This window comes from Syngnathus scovelli, chromosome 3, assembly GCF_024217435.2.
Source record: "Syngnathus scovelli strain Florida chromosome 3, RoL_Ssco_1.2, whole genome shotgun sequence".
NCBI lineage: Eukaryota > Metazoa > Chordata > Actinopteri > Syngnathiformes > Syngnathidae > Syngnathus > Syngnathus scovelli.
The window spans coordinates 10,722,799-10,740,886 of record NC_090849.1 but is presented as its reverse complement, the minus strand read 5'-3'; the positions used below and the strand labels follow the sequence as shown (position 1 = coordinate 10,740,886).

The 18,088-nt window shown below is 44.7% G+C and overlaps 1 protein-coding gene across 3 annotated transcripts in view; it reads right to left on the bottom strand.

The window, feature by feature from the left end:
- The window catches only part of unc5db (unc-5 netrin receptor Db), a 174,843-nt gene that overhangs the window by 45,308 nt on the left and 111,447 nt on the right, over positions 1-18,088 (bottom strand). Inside the window, exons 7-10 of one of the 3 annotated variants that reach the window (XM_049764213.2) lie at positions 13,545-13,709; positions 13,049-13,081; positions 11,991-12,176; positions 1,054-1,413 (exon numbers count right to left, since the gene is read on the bottom strand). In XM_049764213.2, coding sequence (XP_049620170.1) covers positions 1,054-1,413; positions 11,991-12,176; positions 13,049-13,081; positions 13,545-13,709 — 744 coding nt within the window. The remainder of the gene's footprint in view (positions 1-1,053; positions 1,414-11,990; positions 12,177-13,048; positions 13,082-13,544; positions 13,710-18,088) is intronic. The other 2 variants (XM_049764215.2, XM_049764214.2) reach the window with 2 other exon arrangements.

Sequence of the window (18,088 nt, the reverse complement as noted above, 5' to 3'; positions counted from 1 at the left end):
CACCAAAACTCTGAAAATAAAATGCGACTTATAGCCCGAAAATTACGGTATATCTGCACAATTTAGCACTACACTATTCAGTTTGAACATTTTCAGCAACTATCTTCAAATATCCACCATTCTCTGTAAGACTTATCCTCACTAGGGTCACAGATATACTTTTAACCCATCAAACCCTAGGCCCGGGGGCCAGATACGGCCCACTGCATCATTTAATGTGGTCCGCGAAGACAAATTGTCGACTTCATGTGTCAATACTAAAATTGCCAATTTGTCTTCACTTTAAAAAAAGAGGTATTTCTCAATTTTTATTACCATGCATCTTTTTAGAATATTCGAGCAGTTTTTACTCATCTCTGATTTCAACACTTGTTATTCATCAGTTTGTTGTGTAGCCTATACTGTATATCATGTATGGCGTTGACAGTCAGAATGGTCCTATGATTAAGATGCGGCCCGTGACAAAAATTAGTTTGATACCCCTGCTTTAACCTATGCCCATGCATACTGCTTTAGTGACGCAACAACTCATCCAGTGTTGCAGGAAGTGGGCGTACATAAACCTTGCTCTTGAACAAGAAGTCACAAGCAGTTTGTATGGTCAGGTGGTCACCTTCTCCCGCACAGCGCATACTCATTTAGAAATCTCCTGACAGCACAATATCAGTGTGGCATTGCACCATCTTGTTAAAAGAGGTTGTCACCAACATCAGCAATGAGTCATAACATCCATTTGATTAGCATTTCCAGGTAACTTTGACCAGTGATGATTTTATTCATCAAGGAATAATAAGACATACATTGTATTAAGGCATTAAGGATTGCAAAACTGCATTTTTATTTTTTATTTTTTGGGAGGGGGGGGGGTCTATGTATTTCACTTTATCAGAATATTAGAAATGGTTTATACATTTTAATGTCATTTAATCCGGGAGTGTTTTTGGGTGGGTTCTGTATGTGTTCATTCTATTTTCAAAACTCACTTTGATAGTGGAAGATGGATGTGGACGCTCCAGCATGCTAACAAACTCAGTTCTTGCGTTTACTACTCACCAGTGTTGGGCAGCACCAGCCGTCCTCCAGGTTGACCAAACACACCAGAGGTCCTCAGTTGCTCTTTACCGATGCTCAAAGGTCCATTGAAGGTGAGCAGACCTTTCTTGCGTCTGTCTATTGAGCTGCAGTAATCCTGGCTCAGGTCCCGTGGGAATGTCTCAACAGGTGCTTTGGCATGGAACCCGGACTGCTCCGCCACACCATAGACCATAAATGAGCTCTGCACTTTTACCTTTATGTCTGGCAAGGTGTCAAAAAGCTCTTTGTCTGCACCATCCTGGAAGCACAGGGATGTGCTGTAGGTGCGTCCCACAGTTAAATCTGGCGGGAGAGAGGAGTTGAGAAGTAGGGGGTTTCCTACAAAGATGGAAGACAGACAAAGCCACCCAATCACCTAAACATGGAAAACCTTAATTGTGTGAATGCCAAGACACAAGATTAGCACCACTGTATAACTAACTGAAATGCATTTAGGAAAGTCAGCACATGGATTTTTTGAGGATTGGCAAAAAATTACTTTCTCATTTTAAACATTTATTGGGTCGGAATTATATTGTAAATGCTTCAGAAAACTGGTGAATCATTGCTTGAATTGCGTCCTTCGATGTGGTGTCATCAATATGTTGAAGCAGAGGCAAGCGCAACAATAGAACAAAGCGTGCCGCTTCAGGATGTGAAGCCAAAAGAGCTAGCAATTTTTCAAGGTGTGTTTGAAATCTAGTGTGGTCTTGTGTGTGGAAACAATTTGTATTTTTGGGAGGTGTGGGGGTAGGCAATAAGTCACTGACGGAACATCAAATGGCTGGTTACCTTGTGCAACATTCTACTTTGCAGCTGTCGAGACACAGCATTTAAAACAAATCCACTTTTAGTATCAGATTATTTGAGCAATTGTGATGACATTTTCAGTCAACTGCAAGCCTTGAGGTGGATAAACACAGCTGTTTAATTCGTAAACCACAAACGAAACAATGTGAACACAGTGTTCCAAAGAATATAGTGGGGTTGACTTCCTCTAATATGCCGCCATTGAAATCAAAGGCATAGAATAATAAAAAAAAACTCAGATCACAATTCAAAAATGTCCGAAACAGATCTGAATCAGGTCAAAATTTGTTGATTTACAGTTGAACACGCTGATTGTAAAAAAACAACAACAACACAAAACATACAGAGCATACAAAGTAACTAAAAGACAATAAATTGTCATGCGGTCGCGTTTATTTTTTCAGTTTTTTGTCTCGTCAATTGTCGTAACCTTACTTCCGGTTTTATTTTGTCATTCCTTCCGTTTCAGTTCGTGTTTCCTTCCTCGGTGTTGGTTGTCTTGTCTTCCCTGATCCCGATTGTGTGCACCCGCGTAATCGATACTAATTGTCATCACCTGTGTCCCCGCCCGTTTGTGTGTATTTAGTCCGTGTCTTCCCCTTGTCTTGTGCCAGTGTGTCTAGCCTCGTCCCGACCACCAGCGATTCCTTGATGTCCGAACTCTCTGAAAGAACTCTCCTTTTTGTCTCGCCGCCGAGCGACGCTTTTGGTTGTGCCTGGGTCTCCAGCGCCTTTTTGTCTCGTTCCAGTGCGACTCCTTTTGTTGGTACTTTTTGCTACACGTTTTCCCTCGAAAGAGGCGTTTTGATTTGTACTTTTAGCCTTTTGACTCGCCACAGTGCGACGCCTTTTGTTTGTACTTTTTGCCCCGTGTTTTCCCTCGCAAGAGGCGCTTTGTTTTGTACTTTTGCTCTGAGTGCTTGCTGGAATAAATCCCAGATAGATACGACTCTGCATCCGAGTCCTTCGCCTTGTCCCCTGCCTGACAGTACACACTGGCCAGACATGGACTCGGCAGAGTCGGAGCACCTGTGCGCCACAGTGCGCTCCCATGCCTCACTGCTCGCCCAGCACCAGAGGGAGGTGGGCGACTTGGGAGAAGAGATCCGAGGACTCGCTAGGAATCAAGAAAATTTCAGAGGAGCGGTCGCCACCCAAGTAGCAAAGCTGGGTCAGCAAATGCAGGAAGTGCTCTCGCTCTTGAACGCGGGACCAGCAGCGACCTCCAGTACACCCGTCGCTTCCCCCGTTCCTTCCCTTGCAAGAGGTCCCATGACTGGCAGTGCCAGACTGGCTCCTCCAGAGCGCTACTCCGGAGAACCCGGCCTTAGCCGGGCTTTTATTACAGAATGCGAGATGAACTTTGAGAGTTCCCCAGCAGAATTCCCCACCGAGCGCTCCAAGGTGGCCTACATGGTATCCTACCTGACGGGAAGGGCCCGCACATGGGCCACCGCGGAATGGGCCAGGGATTCCATCTCCTGTCACTCTCTCCCCGCTTTCATCCAGGCCCTGCGAACGGTGTTCGATCCCATTTCCGCTGACCGAGACAAGGCTCGCCAACTCTGTCAGATAGACCAGGGACAAGACACCGTCGGAGACTACGCCATCCGGTTCCGCACGCTGGCCGCGGCGAGCGGGTGGAATGCGGCGGCACTATATGACATCTTCCTCCGGGGCCTGTCAGGACCCATCCAAGATCAGCTAATCCCCTTAGATCTTCCCACCGACCTCGACGCCCTCATCGCTCTGGCTATCCGCACTGACAACCGGCTGCAAGAGTGGAGAAAGCACCGACGCAGCAACGCTCCCGCCTTCGTTCCAGTAGCCGGCCCTGACGCTCACCACTCCAGGCCGTACGGGGATCGGCAGCGCCAGGAGCCAGAACCGATGCAGTTGGGCAGAGCCAAGTTAACAGAGGAGGAGAAGTTACGGCGGCGCCGAGAGGGAAGATGCTACTACTGCGGCGAGCTCGGACACCTCCTTCTCTCCTGTCCAGTGAGGAGGACCCTGAAGGTAAGCGCCTTCTCGGCGGCTCTGTCCCCGGGGCGAGTGCTTCCCAAGGGCAGGATCACCCAGTCGGGAAGAGAGATAGAACTCGAAGTATTAATAGACTCAGGAGCAGACGAAAGCTTGATAGACTGGGCATTTGCTCGCCGGTGCGGGGTAAAGACTGAGCTACTGAACACTCCCGTGAAAGCTAAGGCACTCAATGGACAGGCACTCTTTGAGATAACTCACATAACCGAACCAGTCTCGTTGTCAATTGGCCTCCACCAGGAGAACATACGTCTACATGTCGTGACCTCACCAATGAACCCTCTCGTTCTCGGGTATCCATGGCTTCAACGCCACAACCCCGCTATAGACTGGGGATCAGGGGAAATAACGGGATGGGGGTCCGACTGTCATGATTCCTGTATCAAGTCTAACCCGCGCCCTGTGCCTTCCGCTCCAGACGCGCCAACCCCAGACTTAACCGGGGTCCCTGCGTGTTACCACCAATGGGCCGAGGTATTCAGCAAGGTCAAGGCTACCTCTCTGCCTCCCCACCGTCCGTATGATTGCGCCATTGACCTGCTGCCGGGATCAACGATACCCAAGGGGAGGCTGTATTCTCTCTCGGGACCTGAGAAGCAAGCCTTGAATGAATATATAGACTCCTCCTTGCAAGCAGGGCTGATTCGACCGTCGTCGTCGCCTGCGGGGGCGGGGTTCTTTTTCGTGGGCAAGAAGGACGGCACCCTACGTCCCTGCATTGATTATAGTCCCCTCAATCAGATCACCATCAAGAATCGGTATCCGCTCCCACTGATGTCGACCGTGTTCGACCAATTACAGCAAGCCCGGGTGTTCACCAAGTTAGATCTGCGCAACGCCTACCATCTGGTGCGCATCCGGGAAGGGGACGAATGGAAGACAGGGTTCAACACGCATCGAGGACATTTTGAATACCGCGTCATGCCATTTGGCCTCACCAATGCTCCCGCTGTGTTTCAGGCCATGATAAACGATGTTTTGAGAGACTGTTTGGACCGGTTTGTGTACGTATATTTGGACGATATTTTGATTTACTCCCCAGATCTGAAGACCCATAGGGTTCACGTCGAGACGGTGTTGCAACGACTCCTGGAACACCAACTATACGTAAAGGCCGAGAAAAGTGAATTTCACAAGAGCACCGTTTCTTTTCTCGGCTTCATCGTAGCCCCGGGCAAAGTAGAGATGGACCCGGCGAAAGTAAGCGCGGTAACGGAATGGCCTACCCCTGACTCACGCAAGAAGGTGCAACAATTCCTGGGCTTTGCCAATTTTTATCGGCGATTCATTAAGGGCTTCAGTGCCACAGCGGCTCCCTTGCACGCGCTCACGTCTCCTAAAGTCCCCTTCCGCTGGTCAGCAGAGGCGGAGGCGGCCTTCCAGGAGCTAAAGAACCGTTTCAGCACCGCTCCCATCCTCACGCTCCCTGATCCGTCGCGGCAGTTTGTGGTGGAGGTGGACGCCTCCAATCAAGGAGTAGGTGCCATCCTTTCGCAGAGGGCCAAGAGCGACAACAAGCTCCATCCGTGCGCGTTCCTGTCTCGACGGCTGACGCCCGCCGAACAGAATTATGACGTGGGGGATCGCGAACTGTTGGCAGTCAAGCTGGCATTAGAAGAATGGAGACATTGGTTAGAGGGAGCACAGCAGCCTTTTTTGGTCTGGACAGACCATAAAAATTTAGAATACATTAAGTCAGCTAAGAGACTGAATTCACGCCAAGCCCGCTGGTCACTTTTTTTCAATCGTTTTAACTTCACTTTGTCCTACAGACCGGGAACCAAGAACACCAAGCCTGACGCCCTCTCCCGTGTTTTCAACTCGGACCCAGAAATTAAGAAGCCTGAGACTATCCTGCCTTCTCATTGCCTGGTTAGAGCCGTGACCTGGCCTATCGAAGGCCGGGTACAGCAGGCCAATGGTAACGAACCACCCCCTAGTGGTTGCCCTGAGAACCGACTATTTGTCCCTGCTCAATTACGATCCCAAGTCATCCATTGGGCTCACACCTCCCGACTCTCCTGCCATCCGGGCATGCGCCGAACGCTGTTCGTAATCCAGCAGCGATTCTGGTGGCCCTCCATGAGGGCAGACGTCAAGGAATACGTTGCCGCCTGTCCCGTCTGCGCCCGGAATAAGAACGCCCACGGCGCCCGCATGGGGTTGCTGCATCCCCTACCCATTCCTTCGCGCCCGTGGGCGGAGATATCTATGGACTTCGTCACCGGGCTTCCGACCTCGCATGGGCGAACCACCATACTCACAGTGGTGGATAGATTTTCAAAGATGGCTCATTTTATCGCCTTGCCCAAGCTCCCGTCCGCTAAACGAACGGCCACCGTGATGATGGACCACATATTCCGGGTTCATGGGTTCCCGAAAGACATAGTTTCCGATAGAGGGCCCCAATTCGTATCCAGGTTTTGGCGGGAGTTTTGCAAGCTCATAGGGGCAACCGTGAGTCTCACGTCAGGCTATCACCCGGAGGCAAACGGACAGACAGAACGTATTAATCAACAGTTGGAGACAAGTCTCCGCTGCCTGGTCTCCCAGAACCCCTCCTCGTGGAGCAAGAACCTCTCCTGGGTGGAGTATGCCCACAACTCCCTGCCCACCACGGCTACAGGTATGTCCCCCTTCAAGTGTGTGTTTGGCTACCAGCCCCCTGTCTTCCCTGACAGTGAGCCGGAGGTGACGGTGTCTTCGGCCCACGCCTTGGTGCGCCGCTGTCATCGCGTCTGGTCGGCGGCTCGGGCCACGCTGGTCCGACAGGGGGACCGGGTAAAGCGGATGGCTGACCGGAGGAGACGTCCGGCGCCCGTGTACCAGAGAGGTCAACGTGTCTGGCTATCCACCAAGGATCTTCCCCACCGGGGGGACTCCAGGAAACTGGCGCCTCGCTTCGTGGGTCCGTTCCCCATCGCCAAGGTCGTGCACCCGGCCGCGGTGCGTCTACGCTTGCCCAGGTCCCTTGCAGTCCACCCCACCTTTCACGTTGGGAAGGTCAAGCCGGTGGTGGACAGCCCGTTGGTGCCGGATCCGGCGCCCCCTCCGCCTCCGCGGACTGTGGACGGTGGGACGGCCTACACCGTCAAAGAACTATTGGATGTGCGCAGAAGAGGCCGGGGCTGGCAGTACCTGGTGGACTGGGAGGGTTATGGACCGGAGGAGCGGCAATGGGTGCCGCCTAGTTATATTTTGGACCCGGGACTTTTTGAGGACTTCTATGCGGCTCACCCTGGGGCTCCTGGGCCGTCTGGGATCCGGCCCTAGGGGGGGGGTTCTGTCATGCGGTCGCGTTTATTTTTTCAGTTTTTTGTCTCGTCAATTGTCGTAACCTTACTTCCGGTTTTATTTTGTCATTCCTTCCGTTTCAGTTCGTGTTTCCTTCCTCGGTGTTGGTTGTCTTGTCTTCCCTGATCCCGATTGTGTGCACCCGCGTAATCGATACTAATTGTCATCACCTGTGTCCCCGCCCGTTTGTGTGTATTTAGTCCGTGTCTTCCCCTTGTCTTGTGCCAGTGTGTCTAGCCTCGTCCCGACCACCAGCGATTCCTTGATGTCCGAACTCTCTGAAAGAACTCTCCTTTTTGTCTCGCCGCCGAGCGACGCTTTTGGTTGTGCCTGGGTCTCCAGCGCCTTTTTGTCTCGTTCCAGTGCGACTCCTTTTGTTGGTACTTTTTGCTACACGTTTTCCCTCGAAAGAGGCGTTTTGATTTGTACTTTTAGCCTTTTGACTCGCCACAGTGCGACGCCTTTTGTTTGTACTTTTTGCCCCGTGTTTTCCCTCGCAAGAGGCGCTTTGTTTTGTACTTTTGCTCTGAGTGCTTGCTGGAATAAATCCCAGATAGATACGACTCTGCATCCGAGTCCTTCGCCTTGTCCCCTGCCTGACATAAATTCTTGTAATACCAAGCTGAATAAAAACAGGTCCATATATGCAGCTTAGGAGCCAAGCTCCAGCACCAATTGAAATCAAGCAGCCGATGAGCACATCTGAGATAAAGGAACATAACCTGGACAGTAGGTCCAGGGCTCGGAGCCATGGCTAAAGTGTAAGATTTAATTACCTAGCACACACAGCTTGATCTCCATAATCCATCTGCTGCAGTCAGCTTCTCTTGACACCCGGCTGACCTACTGAAGGACAGGGGGGAGACAGCAGGAGGGCCAGGATGGGTCTAGGTGACTGCGATTTAAATGAAGGGAGCTCCTGGTGTGCACCCAAGAGCCTGCAGAGCGGTCTTCATTTGCGGTTATTAGATGTGACGATGCTGCCAAACAAGGTGCAGTGCACAACATCGATCTGGCAGACTCAGACATGTGCTGCCCCTGCCCCTTGCCAAAATAACTGTGAAGTCACTGAGTCCTTGATGCCCAGCTGTTGCCTGGCGAGGGGTGCAAGGTGGGAGTCTAATGTTGTTTTATGTTCATGGAAATCATCAATTACCAGGAGGATGATTTGTGATTTTGAGAGGTTTTGGCTTTGACCAACCCAAGAAAACAAAAAAGGCAACAACACACTTAAAAGTCAGTTCCATAAATAGAACAGAGTAGTAGATAGCAAATAGAAATACAGTGGTAGTAGTAGTAACGTATTTTCCCCCGGGGATCAATAAAGTATAATTAGTAATAGTAATAATAAATAGTAATAATTATTGTTATTTCGATACATTTAATTATTTTTTCAATGTTGAAATAAAGCTATAATACTTGCACTGCATATTTGTAATATTGGATTTACTCGACTAGGATCATCACGCTTTCCTACAAAAGTGTAATAAGGCATGGTATCAAGAATAGGACAATGCCATACTGAACCTATTCCATATCTCGTAAAAGGGATAAGAAATGCATATACTGTATCATTTCCAAGCAGTCTATTAGTGTCACCAGACATGACAGTGGCATATTCCAACTTCTCTGCCAGACCTGCAGTCAAGTGGACATTAGCCCTCTGCAGCTGACATTCGATCAGTGCTGAATTTCTCCCCTCCGGTCGAGTGGAGACCAATCTGATTATCGCTTGGGTATGCATCTTTAGGAATAGTGCAGCGAAAATGGAATGGCAGTGGTGAGACGAGAGAAGTAAATGAAATGTACCTCAGGTTGAATACCTTGAGGGATAGGTTTGGAATTGGGCCTCTGATTAAAAATCACTCACAGGGAGGAGAAATGTGCAGGGACAGGTTTAGATCCAAAGACTCATTCAGCACTTGGCCTCATATTTGCTCTGGTAAAAGAGAGTTATCCAAAATCATTTAGTGTTTGTTAAAAAGCATTTCAGCTTTTAAATAAAGCTCCTGGTTTGCACTTCATTAATTGTGTTTGATTTGATGTTCTTCAATAGCAAGGTATGGCAGAATGAGGCTATTAGGAAATGCATTAAAAAATTCTCCGGTGCAAACTTGGGTTTTAATCAGAAAAAAACGTGGAAGCATTCCACATTTTGCCTGGCTGATGGAGTAGAAAATGGAAAGAAGTGATTGTGGCCAGTGGAGGGCACAGCAGGCAGGCTCTGGGGGGAGCTGGCCTATTTAAATAGGATTGATGACCTGCTGAATGTGGACCTGGCTTGCATCACCTCTCACACCAGCCTTACTTTTTCCCTCAGATCTTAGCGATTGCATGCATAAGGGTGGCTTTCCCATTTCCATCATACCTACCAGATGCTTTATGTGCCAGGTACAGTATGCCAGTAAAAATATTGGCATTCATTCAAGATCACGCAGAGTCGTGCATTTAATAAAACATAGTATGTATAATATCTGCCACAGACACTTAATGGTAACATCTAACAATATCCTAACAATCCTAACCTACCCAGGTTGTTCGAATCTACTGTACTAATTTACAGTGCCAAAAACGTGCATATCATAATTTGAATGTGAAGATTAAATTATGCATACTACAGAAGCAAAAAAAAAGTATCACCTTCAATATCAGTTGCTCCATCATTTATGAACAAGTCATGAATACTGTTACAAGCTGAAAATATTAATACAACTTAAGTATACTATCATCTTAATTGTTGTTATCAAAATTACCGGAATTTTCAGACTAAAAGTCGCTGCGGAATATAGGTCGCATTAGCCATAAAATGCACAATAACGTGAAAAAAACATATATAAGTCGCTCCGGTGCATAAGTCGCATTTTAGGGGGAAATTTATTCGACAAAATCCAACAACAAGAACAGACATGAATGAGCAACAACAGGCTAAATGATAGGTATGCTAACGTGACATAAACACAAACGAAGAGCTGAGAACGGGCCTGACGCAACATTCAGACTTATTAAAAAAAAAAAAAAACTATTACATAAATAACACGTTTATAAAACCATCTGTGTCACTGTAAATCCATCGATCGTCCTTTGTCAACAATGGGTGCGCGCCGCTGACGGTGCTTGCACTTCAAAATATTCCACAGGCCCATATAACGATATATAAATTAGATATCAATTAACTATTATATAAGCAATAATATTATCAAACCATCTGTGCACTCTAAATCATTAAATCCATTGATCAAATTCCTGGCGTGCGCCCTGACATTAGCCTCGTCGTTATTCCACAGATCTAGTATATAACTATATTGTAGCGTTAACAAAATACAAGGAAAGACTTGGGTTTGGTAAACGGCTCTTTATTTAACAAAACAAACTTCCAGGCGTGTGGCGGCTTGGACTTCTAGCCACGGAGGTGAAAGAGAGATCCATAGAATGGGACCGGGCGTGCGTAAAAGCCATGACCGAGCCCCATCCACCGTTCCCGGACAGCCACCCGGCCGAGTGCCGGCCCCCGACTTCTATTCACGGAGGTGAAAGAGAGCTCCCTAGAGTAGGACCGGGCTTGCGTAAAAGCCATAATAGTTTTTCAAACCTTCTGTGTCACTCCAAATCCTTAAATCCTTCAAACTCTTCGTCCTCTGTGTCACATAGACACAAAGCCGCTAATGATGCCGGTCGTACGTGGGGCCCTTCGTCATCCCGTGGTCTTTTTTGTAAACAACCGCCGCGCCACGCAGCGTCGCGCTGCTGACGTCATTTGAAATTCAAATTACAGTAATCCCTTGCTACATCGTGGTTCGTTTATCGCGGTTTCACTTTTTTTTTGAACATTTTTGAAAAAAAAAAACACATATAAGTCGCTCCTTATTATAAGTCTCCCCCACCCACCCAAACTATGAAAAATTACGGTAAGTTACGTACCTTAAAGAATTCAAGATCTAAGCAATTGTCATCTAAATGAGATTAAAATTTTATTGGAGTAGTCGACTACTCGTGACTACTGTTAGTGATTAGTTCGTAGTGAGTATCAAAATAATTGTTTGTGCCAACCCAACTCTATGTGCCTCCTTGGATAAGAGGTAAAAATTTCTTCTAAGACGACCCCAACAGTGATCAATTCAATACTGTCAGGTATAGTGACACAAAGATCTATTGCTATGCTTGATGGGACACCAGTAGTCACTTCTCTAAGATTGCCGTGAACGAAAACACAACTGATGTTAACTTTTCACATTTCACATGTGTATCCATCAACAGTTTGGCCCAGTGCAATCTCATGAAGGGATTGGCAGTCACACAACCAAATGTATGTTCTGAGGGGGACAGTTTGGTGCAAGCATCTCTGTGAAATTGATTACCCCCCATTACACATAACAGGGGGGAGGGGGGGGGGGGGCAGATTATTATTGAAGTATAAATCCAAAGCAGATAAGGAGGCTTGCACAGCACATTGCTCAATACAGATAAATGCCATCAGTCATGAGGCAGGCCCTGTCTTTGATGGAAATGCTTTTTTTGTTAGTGTTAGTGCGAACCTCAAGATATATTTAAGAAAACAAAAATTCAGGTACATCACTGTGCCTTTATGGATTACAAGGACCGTTACCTATAGAGTACCATTAAAGGTTGTCTTGGTTGATTTCTACAGCCTCGGAACATTTACCTTTGAATCCAATAATTAATGATGGGTTACGCTAGTTAATTTCTATATTGCGAGATAGGAAAGACTGAGTCAAATTACACCACTTGGTCCGACAGTGTACTGTAAGTCTCACCTTGTCTAGTGGTCTTGAAGTTGAAGGACTGAAAGCCTCCAGCAAGTGCAGACGAATCAATGACATCTACGCCATATTCGCTCTGGTTCTTCCTGTACAGCATGATAGCCACTACCAGTATGCCCACAGCAATAATACCAGCTCCCAGGCCAGAATACAGAGCCACGTCATTGGTACTGTCCATACCTAGCACACACAAAAAATATAATAGCAGTTGAGACAAAATGTTAGTGTTATAAAGATAAATCGCATACAACAGTGTTACAGTATATTTGAGAAGCCATAGAATGGGAAAAGAATGATAAGATGGAGCAAGCCCGATTGATTTTGCAGCACAGCCGCTTCAAATTTAATTTGTTGCATATTTTACTGAATCTGCTAACATGGAATATGACAAACCTAAACCCTTGTCGTTTAGATCCAACACCTATAAATTGGAAACTATGAAATCGATTAGCTAATGTGGGTTGATCATATCCGTTGTATAGGAAAATTTAAAAAAAACCTATTGAATTAAATACAGAATGCTCACATAAATGCTAAATGTAACCACCACTCCATCAATCAAGAAATGATTATTCACAACGTTTATTCTAATGTAGCACACTAATGAAATCAGTCAAACTAACAGCTGACAATCACTGTCGGGCAAACTCATGCAAGTGATTGAAAGCTGCATGAAGAAGGACAGCAGTGCAAATTGGTCAATTTAGCCTGTTTGCAAAAATATTAAAACCAATTAATCCACTACAACATAACACATGTCCACTTGTCACAACCAATACATCTCCCAGCTCAAAGTAGAAACACAGCTGTGATGTTATGGCTGTCATAAAGTCAGGGCACTGGAAATGATGAATCACATAATGAGCACCTGCTGGGTTAGAACTAAGACGCTCGGATCAAGGTGAACCAAATGGTGGTAATTTGTTTCTCATGGCATCACCAAGTAAATACCCATACTGCACAGAGAAATGTTCCAGCATTAGTCTGTGAAGTAAGCGAATTACTGTCAGAAGTTGGGGAGATAAAGAAAAAAAAAGCCACTGGGCACTCACTTTGAGGTTTAACGTCATGTAGCAGCTTTCGATCTGCAAAGACAGAGAGATAGAAGAAGATGAAGAGGAGGGAAAGTGGTGATTAAAGTCCAAGTCCCTATGAAGTGACTTATACAGTGAAGTTACTCTGACGCTTGACTTCATAGATGATGCTGCCTCTCCTTGCATCAGAGATAAAACGGGTGGGACTCAAAAGTTTACAATTGCCTCAAAGAGCGGTAACGCAAGTCCAAGGAGAGAGGGAGAGAGATTGTTTTCTGGCATTGGAAACCACCAAGGTTGGACTGAGTAAGAAAACCATCTTTAAGCCTACAGAAATGACTGCTGATATTATCATGCCTTGGACATTTATGTCAACACAATTTTCCCAAACGCACATGTCCAATTAAGCCTGAATATTTGCCAGGAGTGCAGAGAAAGATGATGATGATGATAATGACCGGAAAGATGATTGAAGATAACAGCCGATCATGCTGAGCGGTGAGAAAGCACTTACTCTGAGTACATTGTCCATCTGTGCAGTTCTCAGTGGCCTCTGAGTTCCCTTCACACATCTTGCCTCTGTGTTTGGGTGCCGGGGAGTTGCACTCTCGACTTCGTTGTCTTTCACACTGGTTGCTGCATACGGTCCACTCACTCCATTCATCCCAGCCTCCATCGACTGGAACACAAAGACACCCACACGATCAGCCAACACAGCAGCACAAAATATGAACTTTCTGGGAATTACAGTACTTGACAACAGAGGCAGCTCAAACACCTCTCCAGGGAGTCATTTGCTGCTCAAATTAAATTAACTAGTATCATGTCTCATTTCTGGGTCAGCACTCTCATGATGCATCATAATATGGCTTCAAGTGTTTTCCAAACGCATAGACTTATTTTAAAATGTGCTTTTAAAAGAAAAAGAGGTTCAACTTTAATTTATTAACACAACATCAGCAGTTAGACGAGGAGAAAGGTTAAGAGTTTATTCTAAAAGTCAAACATAAGTCACTTAAAAAGGGCTGGTATTTAAAATGGAAAAGCTTTGATTTGTACATGATGCAGGGATTTTTCTCATTATCTACTGTACATTACTATGTATTGTAAACATACTTTTTTACTACAGGCATGTTCTTGATTGTTTTGCATATGAAGATAAACCAATAAATATTGAAATAGCACAAAAAGTCGAAATGACTGAAAATGCACATATTTGATAATAAACAGTTCGGATGGATGTATGGATGGAGACAGCCTTTTTTACAGTTTAGCATGCCATCATAACCACTCCAAACATGCCAACTATATGCAGATTTTCAGTATTTGCTGCCTTGCACTATTTGCAGCCCTATTCTCTGCGAATACTCTATCGTTGTAGGTTATATCAATATTCACCAACTGATGGCAGATGTAGCTTTGTTGAGGGTTTTATACTGCTCCAGATTTGGAATGACATCTAGGACAAACATAGTACCACATATTACACTTTGAGTGAGTTGATTTTTGTGAATGAATATGCAAAGTTAATTCTAAATTTTGGTTTAATGTTTAGAGATTTTGTGGCATCCTTGAATGGTACTTTTTATGCAAAAGAGCCCTTTTCACTGCGAAAAAAACAAAGGCAGTATAGTATGGTTTTTGTATCCTCTGCTTCAAATAATTTTTTATTGAAGGCTGGATCTTTTATACACACATTAGAATACATTATGAAAAAGAAAATATATTACGAGCACGCATATTTGAAATTTTTGTCATACAGCTTATTGGGATGTGCGTGCTCCTATGTGTCCCGCCCTGTAACACTGATAAAAAGTTGTGGACCCATACATAATTTAAGTTGCCCATCTCTGCTGTCTGTCTATGCTATCCATCCCTGATATATATGTATTTTGAATCAATATTTAATTTGTTTTTTGCCGTTGTAATTTGGAAAGTTTTTTACCATTTAAAGTTCCCTATTGTAAATGTATATTTGATATCATCTTTGTTCAATGATAAGTAAGTATCTTATAATAGTTTAATTTTGTCTGAAAAAGTGAAAAACATTTGATTTTGTTACATTTCAGATTGATTAAAAACCCTCAAAATTGATACATGATCGTTATTAAATTAGTCTATCTAAGTGAATTTATTTTGAAGAAATAAATTCAACATACCGCATTGTATCATGTCTGACCTAATCATTATGTTACGTTTTACTGAATCTATCACCTGGAGTGTAGCTGTAAATGGGCTTATCAAAACAGCTCCACCTTTCTACGGTTATTTCTACTGAGAGTTGGGGATTTCTGCTAACGCATTACAGTCATGACTTGTCCTGTAGTCAACTTTGCACATGCGAAGGATATGTTATCCACTGTTACCCATCTTTAGAGTGTCGTAAAAAAAGGTTATTGGGCTTAGGCAGCCACAATTAGAGCACAAAGATGTGAACTCGGCAGAGCACAAGGGATCCATTGGTACTCTGGAACACTGCACAGAGACTGTATTCATACCTGACCATGAATTATCTTAAGTCCAACTCAGCAATGAAACCAATGGACCACTGAAGCACCCCTTTTCCAGTAGACTTGAGTGCTTGCAAGCCACTCATCCTTTGCCGCGGCGTCAACAGAAGCAACAAGATATTGCTGGTTTATAATATACCAAAGCAATATGAGTGAGGCAAAACTGAAATCCAAGACAACATGGGCATTATTTTGTAGGGTACCAAGAGTTAAGCAGGTGACATAACCAGCAAACTACAGTTCATTCTTTATCTCTTTTAATTTTTCATTTCTTATACTTTACTTTCCCCAAAGAAAAATTTGTCATGGACACTCAGCTGGTCCTGCAATTTTCAGTCGGCAGAATCATATACACACCAGACGACACACAAGAAACAGTTAACACTCACATCAAGGGTGATAAAAAGCACAGTCCCAGAATAAATAAACACATAAACAACTGCAGTACAGCACTCACTAACTAACCTACTACCCATTCACATCCTTGATCGTAATAGTTAATGAGGTAGAAGAATGTTTGTAACGGTTCAGCCTGCTCTGAGGAACTCTAAATCTCCCGCTAGAAGAAAGAAGCTGGTACTCTGGATAAAGAATGTGACTCTGATCAGGCAGTGTTTTTTGAGCATGTCTAATAATGGATTGTTCATAAATAATGCTGAGAGAAGGATGATCTTTCATGCTCGTAATTTTCATGGTTTCATGGTTGTACCAGACGATTAATCTGCGCCTCCAGCTGGACAGATATTAGGTCACTGTACCAGGCTGTACTTCCGTACATTGTTCTACTCTCCAGTACGGATAGTAAAACATCAACTTTTGCTTACACCTATAACTCTCAATCTACGCAGAAAGTACAGTCTCTGTCGGCCCAGAGCGGGAACTTCTAAAGCTCACACACCAGCTCAGGCTCTTTCCTTGGCAGAGAGGTGACAATCTGTATGTCCCTAGAGCCATTGTTAGCCTGGCTCACCAAGGTCCATGCTCTCTGCTTCCGCTCACTTCAGTATGGCACTATAGCAGACCTACCTGGTCCCCTCTCACAGGTGGTAACCCTATTCGTAGAGGGACAGACTATTTCCTTGGGCTGTGCTGACTCAGGCTCCATGTGGAAAGGTCTAGCCAGCAGGCACTGAACACCTCCAAGGTTGACTCCAGAGGAGCGCCCCAGTGATGCCAGTGCTTTCTTGTAAGGGCACACTGGGATCACTGGGTCCTGTCTGTGCAAAGGAGCACTGAGTTTGATTATGGTCATCTTCATAGGGGGGGTGTCTGGCAGCTTACTTACTTGTTTGCCTTGGGTGACCCTGCCAGAGACATAAAGCCTCAGACAACTTAGCTCCTTATAGATCATCAATGGAGGTGACGCCTCAGGGACAAGGTTCAATTTGTTGCAAATTATTACCCTGAATGTTAAAGCCACCATAATACATCCTCAAATTAACAGCCTAAACAGGTAATCTGGCTGAAAACCTTTCAAATTTGTCAAATTATGTTCAGTTTGAGATGATAAACCAGAAAGGGAATTCTAAAGGCCGAGGCTGAGTTTACCACCTAATTAATTATCTATCCTGCGCAAAAGCAATTTCACAAATACATATATCAGTGTATATTGTTTATTACATCAGATACTATATGAAATAATATCACATTAACAAGAGAGCTTTACAATAATTTTATGGCTCAGTGGCTAATAATGAGGAAAATAGCGTCCCTGGACCAGGAGATTACTACAACCCAAATGTGTTTCAAAACGCGTGTGGCATTCACCCTTTTATGTTTTCTTACACTTAATTTTAAGTATGACATGGGTGGGTTAAATTATTACTGTATTTGAGCTTGTGTAATTCTGGTCCTATTAGCAGTAAAAGGAAATAAGCCTGCAGACATTGTTGAGAGATGAGAGAAATGCTTGCTTAACAATAAAGGCTTTGGGACACAGTTCTGCTGTTTAAAAATTGAGGTAGAGAAAAAGTCAACTACAATCCTTTCATGTTTGTGTTGTACTTCTGCTAACCTCTAAATGTTTAGCATGTTGATCACATGTCTTGGCTCATTTAATCCAAACCGTGTCTCTGTAAATTTATTCTACCATTTCTTGTATACCCCAAACCCTGACTCTTTATGATTTTTCTTGAAGATTTTCTCAGTTGTTATTTAACACTACCTGACTGCCTGAACCATCTGCACCTTGGCAGTTTGAAGCCTCACAGACTGAACAAATTGGCATGAAGACAGCTTGTTGGATCACCCTGACAATTTCCCAAGTCTAGCCTCTAACCTCCTACACATTTGAGAAAACAAAACACTATGTCGACAAAACAGAGTGCATGGTGTACATTGTGTTGAAAATAGGGAATCAATATAACAACATGAAAAAATAGGTAATCAATATAAAAAAAAAAGAAACTTCATTCATTCATTAGATTCTAGGTTTCACTCTCCATGCAGGGCATCATCACACAAAATAACCAAGTCAGTAAAGGAACAAGTGGTTAATTTATAGGAAAGACAATGAGACACTGCGGTAAGGAAAGATGAGAACATAAAT